Raw genomic sequence first — 15823 nt, forward strand, 5'->3', positions numbered from 1 at the left:
GGTGAATGGTGTGGCTACTTTCCCTCTTTGCCCTAATGGTTCAGATATGTTTGGACTTAATCGGGTAAGCGTGGAGTTTGGTATTGGAAAATAGCCAAAGTTTTCCATAATATTCATGAGGGCTCAGCTTATCAAAATCCAGTCATTTTTGTGGAGATATTATCCACATCATCATCTATTAGACTTGAGAATTTCATACCAATCCAAATTTCCATGGCTGATTTATAGTGTACAACTCGGCGTAGGTTAGCTTATAAATTTGGTGAGCCCCAAGAATATCTGTCAATGCAGGTTTTAGGATGGGGTATCAGCAGTACCATTTTGACCCTCTAAAAATTGTGGACTGGTGATACCCCATCCCAAAACTGTTACATTGCCTTCTCTAACTGCAACATTGATGAAAGATCACGTTAGAGGAAAAAAGATGCTAAATCCCCTGTGAGACACCATTTCTGTTCAATTTCCTCCAGAACCTTCAAAGAAATGATGTAAATGGATGTCCAAAGGTTCCTAGGCGAGGGTAGAAGCTTAGTCACCCCATTCTAATCGATATAAAACATATGGGAAAAAGATCTGAACTTGCTGGTGTTTCCTACACCCTCTCACAAGGTACCGTGAAATGACACATCTACCTCTAGGGTAGATACCCAGACATGCTCCCCCATTGGCCCAGATGCTTGTGTAGACCATGCGAACAAGTAGAGATCTCTTGCCCAAAACATATATAGTTGAAGTGATAAGAAAGTGTCTCCAGACACATCATCCATGAACTTGCCTCGCTGGTGGAAGAAAAACAGTGAGGAATTTAGAAGTCCCATAGCTGTGAGGCTTACAGACAAGCAAAAAAGGTAGCTATTTTTCCGAGTCAAGTATGAGTATGATTAATAGTTAGCCAGAAAAAAAAAACAATTTCTACTCGGAAAAATAAGAATAACTAACCAAAAAAAAAAAACTTGTAAGGCAACTACAAGTAATACAGTACACTCTATTGATGACCAAACAAGAAATACAATTGGTTAGTGTACTTCTTCACCATCAAGCCACTTAAGGCAAGGGAGAACCTTGGACAGCACTATCTTAAATTTCTCATCAGCGATTGCATTTCCCACTACATCTAACTGTGTTAAATGTAAGCCTTTAAAAATCACCACAGCTTCCCAATACTCTCTCATACTAACACCATTAGTTACATCATTAATATTCCAATCAGTTCCTACTGCTTGTGACAGCGGAGATGCACACAAATACCTAGTTGTGTCAATATAATGTGCACCAATCTCGTTGTAGGAGATATCCAACACTTTTAAAGATTTTAGCAGTCTCAAAGGCTCCAGTGCAGTAAGACTTCTGAGTTTGTTGTTGCTTAGATTCAAACAGGAGAGAAGTTGCATTGCTTCCAAACCTGTCACAAGATTCAAAAAACCAAGTATCATCATTGGATTTCAGTTCTCTCTTCTTACTGGATTTCATTTTTTGTTTTGAAATTTCTCTTCTTACTTGTATTCTCCTTTGGTTTTGAAATGCTTAGGAAGCATTACATCAGTATAATTTCAACTCCCCCCCCCCCCCCTCTTTATTTTTGGTGTGGAGTAATTGAGGAAAGAAACTTGAAACCTTCATTAAATTTAATATCACAAGTTCACAACCACATGGTACGACTATATACGACCAGCATGTACAAAATGAGCAAAAGTTAAAATTCTTCTTTGGTATAACAAATGTTACAAATTCAAGAAACCAAACGTAAAAAATCATCACCAAACTCCAACAATAGTTTCACATTGTCCTGGACACCTAAATGGGAATATTCTATGAAGAGGAGTAGCATTACAGACACCAGGATAACATTTTTAGCCTATGATTTCTATGATATAACAGAGTATGAACCTCACCAATAACGACAAAGAGCCAAGAGAAAAGTAAGACCCTTCAGAAGCTATTGAAGCTATCCAACGAACCCCTTTCTCTAATAGACCATAAAGTTAGTCCCTTCACCCTTGTCCTATATGGAAATACATGAATATTCATCCTCTTATCCTCAATAGAACCATGGATGCAACAAGAGATTATACAACACCTACAGGACTAAAATTAAGATGCCCAAATGGTGATTGGCAACAGTAATAGTTGACCAAAAAAGATTTAATGCTGGCAATGGCCCTCCAAGGGACACAAATGGGTTCTTGAGCTCTTAAGGGGAGGGGGGTCAAGATTCACCAAAATGAGGGATATCTCCTATTAATTCATCTGAACTCGGCAAGGAAGAATTGTATGCATGGAAGTTTCGGATGTAGTCTTAATATTTATTTTATTTAAACTAGGATCATGCACACAGAACAAGTCATCTGCTACTCAAATATGGATCGAACGTGTAATCCATGCAAACTACATGAATTAGGATAGAAGGTATCCACAATCCAACAAATTCAGTCAGCAGTGTGCAGAGATACTCCTAACCAAAGGGCTAAAAACGAGTTATATACAAGAATACCTTCTATAGAATGAAGTTCGTTGTGGCTGAGATCTAGCATTTGTACCCATAGTAAACGCTCGGAAAATCCAATTCGTGATAGTGACATATTCTTGAGGCGTAAGCAGATCAAGTTGTGTAGACTCAAAGAAGTTTGGTCGTTATACTGACAGCAGTACCTCAGCAAAGAATCACTTGTGGAGGTCATCTGCAGAATAACCCAAATATGAGAATATGCCATCAAAATTTTATCAAGGTCTGCAAATGGCTAGCTTGGATTGGCATGTAAAACATATCCTATTGAAAAAACACAATGAATGACTAACTTTTTTCATTGAGATCTAATAGGAAGCAGCAGCTGAAAAACATTCAAAGAATCCAAAATCCAAAGGCTATGAGCACACTCTAAAACAGGGTTTTGTTTGCAGAAGCAGTAATTGACAAGTTTAATATCATTGGTCAACCTACACAATCATTAGAGTCTAAACATAGTCTTGAATTCCTCTACGTTATTCAGTGTTTAAGTCCTAGAATTGAAGTTGGGATTGCCTACGGGAAACTCTACATAAGGTTGTAATTTTTTTCTTTCAAATAATAAAAGGAGAAAATGCCTGCTATGCTATGGTTTGGTATTAAATCCAGAACTCCTGAATGTAAGATGATGCTTCCAGCTTCTTTCAGATGTAATTAATAGAACCTACTATTGTACTGCTAATTAGACCAATCCTTCGTCTCAAAATTTTCTATTATTCTTTTTTTTTTTAAGCTGAATCCATAACCCATGATTAGCCTCCCCAACATAAATTCCTCTATACATCCAGATCTCCATAGGCAATCACAACCCAACGCATCATACCCGAAGGCTTGATCACTACCAATCAGCTAAGCCTGTGTTCTCACCGATAAACCCTAGCTCCATAACTCTAAATTATGTTTAAATCTAATGCTAGTACAACCCTTTAATTATGACTTCCCCCATCAGTTTTATATCAGAATCTGTTCCAAATTTTCAAATAAAAAGTTTAGAAGTTTAGTGTGAACAGTTAGAGATACAAAGAGGCAGATTTCTCCTCCCAAGTGGGAGGGAAAACCCACAGCATCAATTCTTAATCGCTTTGCTTCCCTGGCCCATTTGCTACTTTTTTCTGTGTAATTACATCCAATTTAATGATATGATGACATGAGCTTTACTTCCATGCTGTCCATTGCAAGAGGAACATTTCTAATTATGACTATGGAAACTAGAGATACGTGAGCACTAAAAGCAGAATAATTACCAGAGAAGTCAAGAGATGGGTAGTAGGAGATCCTACCATATGACCATCTGTGATCACAACAATGACATTGGAGCTTATATGGGTGAGGAATGGAACATTTCAATTCTGTACTAAAGGTTAGAGAGGGCCCAGTAGAATGAGTCAGGCCTATGTAATTTCAATGTTTAACAAATTGGAACTGAAAACAATTTATAAACTTCACAAAATTCATTTCTGTCTTAAATTAACTAATAGAGACTCTTGGGTCTTGAAGAACAATTGCAATGATGGACTCAACATTAAGAGTATGATAATGCATATAAGATCTAGTAGCTCCTTAGACTAGCCTTATTATTATTGGCAAGCCCCTTGGCAAAAGCAAGTAAATAGATGGCACCTGGGTATGGGAACATACTTCCGTATAATATATCATACCTTAACAACCAGGCATAGATACATTACTTTTTTTCTCCTATAGCCATGTAATTGAGAGGCATTCAATTAAAAAAGAGAGAGAGAGAGAAGTGCAATCAAACCAAGCTTGTATGCAGGTTCAGAAGCATTCAGAAGAAACAGCTTACATAAGCAGCATTACAAAAAGAACAAACATATCTAGGTAACAATCAAATATTGGAAACATTATGCCTCTAGGGAAAAAAAAACCTGCTCCAAGAGGACTAAGCTGTGTTCATCCTTGTAAAATCTAGAATGACAGGGGTCCAACTTCATCAAGTCAATAAATAGATCCAAAACTTCTTCAGAATGAATCCTCTTCTGTTGAGAAGGCAACTGGTACGACATCATTGCATCATGAGCCTTTAAAAGTCGTGCAAGGGTAAGCTTTCCAATTTTACTGCCAATGAAGCCCCAAAAAAATGGAGAATTAGACAGAAAAAAAGGGGATGGAAGGGATAAACAGAGGCAATCTTTTCTGAAAATTTCCAACTAGAGCTACAAAAAACAAGGCAAACATACCAGTCTATCTCCGACAACAACTCCCGGAAGAGAGCTATCTCATTAGATATAGTCTCAGCATGCCAGCTATAGGTCTTTTGCTCACATTCCTTGTCAATTCTAAGTTGGTCAAAAGAACCAATAGAACTTAAGTCCCAAATAGGTTTTTCATTAGCATTAAAATTGTCATCCTTCCACACAACCATCTCAATATCAGACCCCACTTCACTACGTTCTGGATCAATTGAGTGTAACCTCACAGTAAATGCAAATTGGGAAGAATGGCAATAGTGGCACCCAGTTGAAGTGACAATACCTTGAGAATGTCCAAACTTAACATCAACTGGATGAGATTTTGAGAGACCTTTGGCATCAGGAAAGTTCAAATATGTTACCCAAGCTTGGGCACTTCCTGAATTGTCTGTTGAAAGTGGCATCCAAGTAAGATCTTCATTCTTATTGAACATGTATTCAATGGTTATTGCTGAAGAGTCTACTCCTCCAACAGCTTGATTAAAATAAAGAACGACAGGAAAAACCCCTTTATCAGAATAAACACTTCTGAATGGAAGTAGTGCACCACCACTAAAGTTATGTTCAAAAGATAACATCAGATCTGAACCCTGAGGAGGCCAAGAGGCAACCAGCACTGGAGAATCTGGTTTAACTGTTTGATCCAGAAGCCAGAGATGATAAAACCACCCACTTTGGTCATCTGGATCTGTAAAAATAGCTTGGTGTACAAGCTCATATTCTTCTGTCAGAATTTTTTCCCTATCAGCAAATCCTTGAGCCTTCTGCTTCAGCAAATCAGACAAAAGTACACTGCAGAAATCACTTAGTTTGAATGTCATGCTGAATGATACAAAATGGTAAAGATATAAAAGCAAAACATGCAGCAATGGAAATACAATTATGGACATTATAATATTGTTAAATGCAAATTTTCCACCCTTTGGGGGAGGAGGGGAGGAACAGAGATCAGTAGTATATGTCCTGTCCGGTGAATTCATGTATTCAGTAATACCATGCCTACATGACTATGCCATTAGTCAGATTTACACTATATCAAGATGGTCAAGGTAACTCATCAAAAGGAATTTGAATTGCATTCAGAGAACATAGTGCTGATTATCCTTCACAGTAAATTAATGCTTTCAGTAAGCATGCCAAAATATGGCTAAAAGAGTTTGGATCAGACAATAATCAAGAAAAATGACTTGCAAGTATAGTTCTTCCAGAGAGATGTCTAGACCAGGCTAAAAGAATTTCACTGGACCATACAATAATTGGGGAATCAGCAAGAAATCAAACAATACCTAAGGTCTTCTTCCATACAATAATTGGGAGTTATTGATGCAGTGGCACTCGAATGGTTGGACTAGCACGACCGGGTTTGGAAACCCAAGCCCAGACAGAACTGGTCCAACTTTGGTTTTTGGTCGAAAAAAGGCTGGTAGTGGCCTAGTCATTTAGAGGGCAAGCCTTGTTGCAACAGTAAGGTTGTTCTATTGCAACCCGGTGGTTGTAGGCTCGAATCAAGGAAACAGCCTCTCCGCGAAGCAGGGGTAAGGCTGCGTACAGCTGCCCCTCCCCAAACCCCGCAGTAGCAGGAGCCTCGTGCACTGGAATGCCATTTTTTAGTGGTCTAGTTATTTATTTGGCTTTAACTTGTAGTCTTTTATTTATTTTATTTCATCATGTTTTGCTTTGAGTAGATTACCCTAGGATATAGGAGATAGAGTTTGAATGAAAGTTAGTTTTAGTTTTGCAATCAATTTAGGACTCTTTATTTCCTCTTTATATGTGGGGATGTACTCATCGACTAGAGACAGATTAATGGAGAGTTTGGGTTTGCTTGAGTACTGTGTGTGGCTTTGTGGTTGGTGCTTTCTTCTTCCTCCCCTCTCCCCTGGTATGACCCATCCATCTTCCCTTATCCTCAACTGTCATTCTCTTCTCCTCCTCATTCTTTCAGTTTTCTTTTCCCCACCCTGTTTGCAACAGTACTTGCAGCCACCAAGGGCTGAATCTAGTTCCATCTACTCAAACCCTTTCTCCCTGATTAGGGTCAAAAGAACCCCTTCCCTGGGAGACTCAAACCTGAGATTCCCCTTCCCCATTCAACTCTCTTGCTTTGGGATATTTAACTGCAACCAGAATAGAGCCCGAATATACAACCAGGTCTTGAATCAGGTTATTCTTGTTCACTTGGTGCTTGCTCTTTTGATCTGCTAACAGTTGTACTTGATAGGACTTTGAGTGGCATCTTCTCTCTTTATAAAAAGGCAAAAAAAGACTCCTCAATTGATTGTAAAACGGAAGCTAACTTGCACTCAAGCTCTATCTCCTACATCCTACGGTATAATCTACTCAAAGCAAAACATGATCAAATAAAAGAAATAAAAGACTACAAGTTAAACCCAAATAAATAACTAGACTACCACCAGCCTTAATTAAACCAAAAACCCAAGTTGGGCCAGTTTTGTCTGGGCTTTGGTTTCCAAACCCGGTCATGCTGGTCCAACCATTTGAGTGCCACTGCATCAGTTATTAGTCACAAAACAGGCTTAGCATATTCAACTACAAAAACAACAGCAAAAACAACCAACAGCTGACCTATTTCTTCCTATGTTTACTCCTACAGCAGGCAATTGTGCAATGAGAACCAACCAATCAATTAAGAGTCAGCATTTCCTTTCATGTACAAGTTTGGAGTCCCACATGTAGAGCATGAGTCAGTACTTGATAACATAATGAAACAATAGAAGATGGAACAGCATCTCGGATGCCTGTCTGGGGATATTCGAATTGAGACCTGTACACAAGTCAAATCACCAGCTGTATCTATGGATAGGAATCATTAGTGCAAGCTTCTGACTCAAAAGATTAAGAAACAGTTCATGTCTGTGAGAAGCAAGTAAGCAACAAAAAGAAATTTTGACATGCTCTTTCTTGCTCTTTCTTCACTAACTGTTTGAGAATTCACTCAATCCCCCCCCCAACCCCGACTGTGCTTGCCTTAGCACTTTTACATCATTTCCAAATGGCAATGCTATATAAGGCCAGATTGTGCTCCTTGGGAATAAGAAAGCAAAAAAGACTAGCACAACTCAACCACCAAACCAACCAGATCATTACTTCATTACCTCATCTTAGCTATTGAAAATGAGATTAAAGTCAGTTCACAGTAGTACAGTTTCCAGGTATCTAGGGAACAAAGTTTACTGATACAAATCCCCCCTCCCACCCCCAATAAAAAAGGGAAAAAACTTTTATAGCTTTCTTTCATGTGCTTTCACAACTCTGGATCAATGGCAACTAAATCGAAACCCCACCAGAATGGCCTAAATCAATACTAAAACAACCAATATATTAAATCCAAAACTGATTTCAATACCCCAAACAGTGGAGATGATTCTGCCTTTTTCAACTTTCTTTTCTAAACCTACACTTACCCTTGTCTCCTACAATGGTGGCCTAAATCAATGCTAAAACGTCCAACACATATTTATACCCAAAACTCACAGTGAAGTGTAACAAATAGATGATTCTCCCTTTCACTTTTGTTCATTTGTTATCTTTCTCTCTCTTGGATGGACTCAGATTTGGAAGTTGCAGAGCCAATAATAGAAATGCTAGTTTAGTCTTTTCTAATTGCTATCTCATGAGTCATAAATATAATCTTCAGCTAGTTATAAAAGAAGAAACTCCAAGGACATACTTTTGAAGAAAATAAAGGAAATTTATAATATTGACCTACTTTAAATCATAAAAAGACGGTAATTTTCACACCTACGATTGTGCCACGCAGAATAATTGCTGAAGTTTGTATCAATCATGTCCGTGGTAAACTTTAGCTCCTCCTCCAGCGATAGGTTCTTCAGAGATGCAACATATCTGAGAAGTATATGAAATAAGCAAAAAAATTCCCCAAATGCTGAAATTCGGATAAAACCAAAGGCCCATCCTCACCTCCGGTAATTCCATGCGTGGAAATTCCGAGAATCGAGTCTTTGGAATTGATCCAAAAGTCGGAATTCCTTATCGAAAGAAAGGAATCCTTTGTTCAAGACCCATTTGCGATGGTACCATGCCGAGTAACACTTAAAATTTCGTCTCAACGCACTCTCTACCTACACCATCCATAAAATAAAAATCAAGAAATTCAATTACGCAAAGGACAAGAAAATGATTGAAATAACAGACTACAAAAAAAGGAGAATCAGCACGCACGACTCGTAGTTCTTGGTTAAGAATAGATTTAATGGCGTCGGGATCGGTTTCGGATATGAGTATATTATCCACAGCTAGCTTTCTGTAATTCCAAGCAGTGTAGTGTTCGGGATTTACTTCTACAAGTTTCGCGCCGATTTCTAGGGCTTCCTTAGTGTAGCTGAAAGATCAATCACACAAACAGTGACATATAAATAAGAGATAAGAATCCGCCAGACTTTAAATATTTAATACGATGCAATAAAATGATTTAGAAATGATGAACAGGAAGAAATGAAGAAAATAACTCACATCTTGTCATGGTGATATTGAAGAAGTTGATCTTGGAGGCTTCGCAGTTGAGCAGCTTTGGCAGCTGAAACTGTGTCATCTGGTTTCGTGGCCTTTCGAGGACGCCCGTGCATTTTTCTTTGCGAAAAACGCACACGGAAGAGAGAAGGAGATCTTTGCCACAGACACTCACAAAGAGAAGAGAGGGAGAGGGAGAGGGCGAGAGGGATCGAGCGAGTCTACGCGTGCGTAGAGGAACACCTGCACTCGATCAGTTCCAGACGAACAAACGAGGCAACTACCAAGGCTCCGTTGGATGCAAGGAAAACGGAAGAAAAGAAAATTCTATTGGTTTTGAAAATGGAAAAAAGAATAGGGTAAGAGATTGCTGCGCGAGTGCATGTCCTGCACCAGCGTCTAGACGAATGAAAGTGTGTGCAAGGCACCAACATGGATCAAATTTTTTATTTCGAGGTGACATGGTAATTTCACAAGCTCTTATGTCTAGGCAAAGATGCACCTGATTAAAGACGTTCTTTTTCCTAAAAAATAGGAGAGGGATCGCTACCAAGCTGTGGAAAATTTATCATCTCAAGTGCGATGCATTGCCCTAGTACACCACACGTAAGAATCCAACTATCCACTCAACAGGTGCCAATGAGAGCACAACGGGAGCATTCAAGAGGGGTGGGATTCTTCATTTCATAGGGTTGGGCCAGTCATTTTCACTTATGTGCTTGGGTGCAGATGCCATGCAGCTTGGGCTTGGCAGCCTTATCCTTCTTAAGGGAACGCCAATATTCCCATTTGTGTATCTCTCTCCTCCTTAAAACAAGGGATAAAGATGTCTTTTCATATGAAGAAAAGAGAAATAGATTCATGGGAGTGCTAGCACAGAAAGAGAACTCTCTCCTTTTTCTTAAAAATGAAGAAATTTCTTATCAAATGGAAAACTTGAAGGATGAGATAGGCCCATTAATTGAGGATTCCATTTTGTATAAGAAGAGACATTGTCTTATTTGATGGCAGTGAGGAAAGATTGCCAGTGTGAGCCTCATGGTGAGAAAAGATGTGGGAAGGAATTCCACTCATGGGGGTCGTATTCTTTTCTTTCTTTTTTCTTAACTATTTACCTAGTTACCTTGTATGATTGTATCCATTATTGAATTTTTTGGCCAAAGTTTTCCTTTACCATCATGAAAGAAAATCTATCTCATCCAAGGTGATTTAAGTTACTTGACGCTTTGATCGAAATCCTAAAGTCACTTATATTACCATTTATTCTCACCCCTTATCATCGATGGTTTAAAATACCTTTTCTCATTCCAATTAGAAAGTCAAATCTCATGAATTTAGAGGTTCTTTCTTCACTGTAGGTGAATGGAAACTTGATCCGAATTTTTTTTAAACATATTTAAGAATAATATTTTATGTATATTATTAATAATTAACATTCAAATTAATAACATAATCATCCTATGAAATTTTTTTTAATGATTTGCAAATCTTCACTTTCTTTATTTTATTTTCCTTAAACTAAAACTCAAAATTTGAGATATCGGCTACTTCAAAATTTTGAATGTTTTGTCCGTTGCATGATCTCTGTGGGAAAATTATCTTCTGTAGTTTCTTGTCCGACCCAGTTCCCTAGTGTTTGTAATAAGAGGGCTGGAATAGTCATTGTCCCCCACCTTGTTAGAGGTACTGGGGGAAGCAAATTAAATTGCAAACACTCCAAGTTGTACAGATACCTCTCCTATAGAGCTCATTACTTTTTGTTAGGACATCGAATAGGACAGTAGTATTTAGAAAGAAAAACAAGAATAAACAAAATAAAAATTTTAGGTTCAAAATAAAAGAAAAGGCTGTTGGAGCTGCTTAGAGGATACACAAACCCCCTTTCTCTTTATCTTTTTCCTCTAAACATGAAATGACCTCGCTGCCTTTCTACATACAAAAATTGTTCTAGCACATTTCATTGGTGCACTCCTCTATGCCACTTATTGAGAGAAATCTCCATGACTGTGCACGGACTCATCAAGACACCTCAAAAGTATCTGTTGTACTCTTCTTTTCTTCCCTTTTTTTTGTATCACCATTGGATGCTTCATAGGACTTTGGATGAGAACAAAAGGCTCCATCAAAATGATGAAACATCTCCTTTTTAATAAATCATCGATGCTTTCCTGCATCAACCCCTTCACCTTAAAAGATTTTACAATAAACCATGTCTTTTCAACACCAACACACACCTTTTACTCCCCCCACCCCCACAATAAAAAAAAATGAAAAAAAATTGCTGATAGGTGGTCATTGAGTGGAATGAAGAGATAACCCAAGCTCAAATCTAGGAAATCAAGCTCAGCCCAAGCCCAATCTAACCTTGGATTGGGGATTATTGAGCCCAAGTCAAATACATTCCAAATCATATAAACCCCACAATCGAGCTCCGGTTTTATTGGGATGGGCTATAGGTTTCTAGCAAGGAAATAGAGGATTCTCCCTCATTTGGATATGGAATACTAATGGAACAAGAAATCTGGGAATTGGGTTTTTTTTTCTCCCCGGAAGAAGTTTTCCTTCACCACACGGTGAAGTATCACCGGCCCCCATCAATCGCCATAAAAACTTGCCCCCCTATTTACGAATGATTGAACATAACCCTTCTATGTGGCTGAAGGAAAACTCAGTTCTTTCCTCCTCATGTCCTCTTTTTAGTTTTTTTTTGTATGTTATGGAACACTCACTTAGGTGGCCGGCTGTCCCATATGACATAAAGAGCAACCCAGTACATGAGTAGGCTCTCGCTATTGCAGGGTTTGAGAGAAATTTGGCTCTCCTCTAGCCGTGGCGGGAGCTGGAGGGTTCAGCCCAGCAAAACAAGGGAGTTTTTGGTCATTTCACAGGTGGGACCCAAATGGGCCGCCTATGAAATGACCATATCCCCTGTTTTTGTTGGGCTGGACCTTCCAACTCCAGCCATAGCTAGAGGAAAGCAAGATCCGTCTAAAAGCAATTTGGCTCTCCTCCAACCGTGGCGGGAGCTAGAGGGTCCACCCCAGCAAAACAAGGGGGGGGCGGGTTTGATCATTTCACAGGTGGGACCCAAGTGCCCCCCTGTGAAATGACCATAACCCCCTCCCCCCTTGTTTTTGCTGGGTTAGACCCTCCAGCTCCCACCACGGCTGGAGGAGAGCCAGATCCGTCTAGGAGGGGCAAATGTACTACATGTCTACATGTTAAGTTTCACAATAATCCGAGTTGGCCAGTTTCTATGGCACAGGTGTAAAAGTGAGGATCTTTATCCTCTCAATTACACTGCCCGTACTTGACGTCAAGTACATCTAATAGAGGAGGCAGAAATGACAATCCTATCCCCTGCCCGAACACACTGCTCTGGGTGGGGTCCACCTCCTTCTATTAGATGTACTTGACGTCAAGTACGGGCAGTGTAATTGAGAGGATAAAAATTCGTAAAAGTGATGCTGTCTTTGTGCCATGGACGAAAAAAAATAGCACAACACCCAATTATGGTTTAAAAACATGGATTCGAGATCTGGATCAGATCGGTCAGTCTGTAGATCCATTCGGGTGGGCAGTTTCCACACAAGGTCCGGATTGGTCTATGTATATTCCGATCCGAATCGGCCTGAATCATCTGATCCGATCTGATTTTTAAACCCCTGCCCCTAACTGTCACCTCCAGAGTCTCTCTTCCTTTGTTGCATTTTAGAGAATAGATAAGAGATATGAAGCTGAACTGTATGGCTCTCAAGTTTCTTATTATATAGATCTATATATGGAATCATCTCTTTAGTTACACCATATTTATATACAATTAACGCTGCCGGTTTACCTAAAAAATACACACAAAGCTAGTTTTTTTTTTTTTTGGTAAAGACACACAAAGCTAGTGAAAGGACGGGAAAAGATAAAAAGAAGGGAAGACCAAAATTGATGTGAAAAATCCAAGACTACCCTTGGAAGAACTTATACAAAACTTACCCAATCTTAAGTCATTTTGGAAACCCTCTTCGACCCCAGAAAATCTCCCAAACCCTTCCAACTCCAAGTCGACCAACGTTTTCTCCTTGACGAGGAAGATGAAGATGAAGAAGAAGTTGCAGAAACCCTACTACTCACATGCGTCGATTTCCTTCTCAACCCTAGCAAACCACGAACCTCCTCTGGTGGTCTATACGTGCGTATCAATGGCCACTTAATCCCATCGAAGAAATGGTGCTTCTTGATATCAGTGGCACCCTTGGCGCACCCTAGCCTCCCTCTCGGGTCCTTCACTAGCAACCTCTGTATAAGATCTCTGGCCTCCTCTTCCCCTTCCTCCCCAACCCTTACCACCGTCGCGTCACTCTCCGGCGTGGACCTAAATGGCCTGGACGACGCTATATTGCGCAGTGTAGCCTCTTTAGTAGCACCCTTAAACGGCGTCTGCCCGTACAATAGCTCGTGCACGAACACCCCAAAGGCCCACCAGTCGACTCCGTTACCGTGACCGTTACCACTCACCAATTCCGGCGCGAGATATTCGTGTGTTCCCACGCACGATTTCGAGAACGCCGCCGTGGGCTCCGCCACAAACTCTCTCTTCAGTTCCACTTTCTGCTCCTCCTCCATTCTCCAGCGGCGCCGCTTCCCTCGGAAACATCCGTAACAGTAACCCGGATAACGGCTCTTTTTCCTCTTAAACTTGGTTGACCCAACAAACACTGACGTGGTGGTTTCGATGGTGGGGACCACATCGGCATTGAAACACAAGTCAAAGTCCGACAACATTATGTGCCCATCATCTCTAATCAAAACGTTCTCTGGCTTCAGATCTCGGTAAACCACTCCCTGCGCGTGTAGATATTCCAACGCCACCAGAATCTCCGCAGCAAAAAACCTAACCGTGTTAACTCGGAAACGATTCTCCGGTTGTTTACGGAGTAAGGCGTGGAGGTCCCCACCAGGGCAGTAATCCATCAGCAAACAAGAGTAATGTGAAACCTCGAGATGCGCGTAGAGAGTTGGAAGGAAAGGGTGATCGACGATGGAGAGAACTTGGGATTCCATCTGCACGTGAGAGAGCTTCTTGGGTGTAAGGGCATCTTTGTCGACGACCTTGAGGGCGAAGTTAACGCCATCGTACGAGTCCTTAAGACGGCAGAGGAAGACACGGCCAAGGTTGCCGGTGCCGATGTGGCGGATGAGCTTGAGGTGGCGTAGGTGCAAGGAGCCGTCGGAGGAGAGGTTGGTGGCCGCGTTGATAGCAGACCAATGTGGGTTAGAACTGTAGTTGGCCGGTCGTGCTCCGGTGTTGGAGGTGGTGGAGAGGCGAGAATCGTTGAAGCTGAGGGTGAGACTGCTACGAGCACTAGATGAGGTGTAGGTGCGGCAATCGGTGGAGGTATTGGAAGTAGAGCTGGTGAAGCTGAAGTCTAGATCGGTATCTGAAGGAAAAATGGTATCATCATCCATGGCTGCCCGCTGCTGTGTGTTCGAATTGAGACTTGTGAGAGGGAAGAACAGGGTTGCTTATAAAGGATCCAGAGATGAGTGGGTGGTTGTGGGGGGTATTCCCCTTTATTAATTTAGTGTGTGGTTGACCCATATATCTCTGCTACTACCAGTAGTATTAAAAATTATTGGACGACTCCTCTAGAGAATTCAAGGTCCGCCGGGGATTGGCTTTGAAGCTGTGTGTTTACATGGGAACATGTGAAACAGAAATTAGTACTCCATATAAGAAGCTGCCAATGAGCGGAAATGGCTTTTATTACCAGAGTAGTGGCTTTTGCCGTAATACTCGACAGTTCCTGATGTTCTACTGGTAATAGGATAAGGCATCTCAGACCATTGACATGTGGGGACACACCTCATGTATGGTGTTTGAGATCATGGCTTCAGTTGAATCTAACGTGTGTGCCGTGTGGTGTAACACTGATAAGATTAACTATATCGGTTTGTATCGGCTGGTTTTATTATTTTATTTTAATAAAATATTTATTGTTTGGGCAAATTTATTTTTATTAATAACCACTCCATCGATTGAGGATCAACCAAATATTGGGCATTCTCTTTTTTTGTAAAAAAAAATGTATATGATAGTAAGTTTGGAGGGTGTTTTTGGAGACCTTTATCTCTTCAAGTACAGTACACCCTCAAGTGCACCAAAAATGTATATTTGACAGTACATATGCACTTGGGGGGTGTTTTAAACAAAAGCACTTTAAGGTGCACCATCAGATGTATCTTTTTGTTGCACTGTCCTTGAGCTGATAAAAATTCTGTTTTTGGACCAATAAGGAATGTTTTTTTTTCTCTAAACCAACATTTCGCTTGAAACAGGCTGATGGTGATCTCTCCCGGCCCCTTGCTTCTATATCTCCTGCACTGCCCTCTCTCTCACCCTCTCGGCCTTTGAATTCCTCTCTCTCTCCTCCCCACCTCCGCATCCATCCCCTTTCCCAATCCCAACTCTGTTCATCTCCCTCTCACCCCATCCTCTATCCGCTTCCCAACCTATGAACCCCCTATTCTTCTCTTTCTCTCCCCGAAAAAAAATCTTCTGCAATGCCCTAATCTGGCAGTGCAATGCAGTGTGGGTCTGAGAGCTCGACATATGAAAGAAGTTTTA

The 15823-nt window shown here is 40.5% G+C and overlaps 2 protein-coding genes across 2 annotated transcripts; both read right to left on the bottom strand.

Annotated features, from left to right (window-relative positions):
- Positions 1-986: 986 nt before the first annotated feature.
- Positions 987-9489, bottom strand: LOC122661258 (geranylgeranyl transferase type-2 subunit alpha 1). The gene is made up of 9 exons (XM_043856603.1): positions 9383-9489; positions 9208-9335; positions 8917-9076; positions 8656-8816; positions 8476-8580; positions 4702-5505; positions 4390-4579; positions 2492-2678; positions 987-1402 (listed from the first exon to the last, which is right to left on the bottom strand). The coding sequence occupies exons 2-9, from the start codon at positions 9318-9320 to the stop codon at positions 1017-1019; spliced, it is 2106 nt and encodes a 701-aa protein (XP_043712538.1). The 5' UTR covers positions 9321-9335; positions 9383-9489; the 3' UTR covers positions 987-1016.
- A 3708-nt stretch (positions 9490-13197) lies between these two features.
- On the bottom strand, positions 13198-14689 carry LOC122661760 (serine/threonine-protein kinase WAG1-like). The gene has a single exon (XM_043857265.1). It carries the CDS (start codon positions 14662-14664, stop codon positions 13198-13200), a length of 1467 nt encoding a protein of 488 aa, XP_043713200.1. The 5' UTR covers positions 14665-14689.
- Positions 14690-15823: the final 1134 nt, after the last annotated feature.

The sequence above is a fragment of the Telopea speciosissima genome, chromosome 5, assembly GCF_018873765.1.
Source record: "Telopea speciosissima isolate NSW1024214 ecotype Mountain lineage chromosome 5, Tspe_v1, whole genome shotgun sequence".
Classification (NCBI taxonomy): domain Eukaryota; kingdom Viridiplantae; phylum Streptophyta; class Magnoliopsida; order Proteales; family Proteaceae; genus Telopea; species Telopea speciosissima.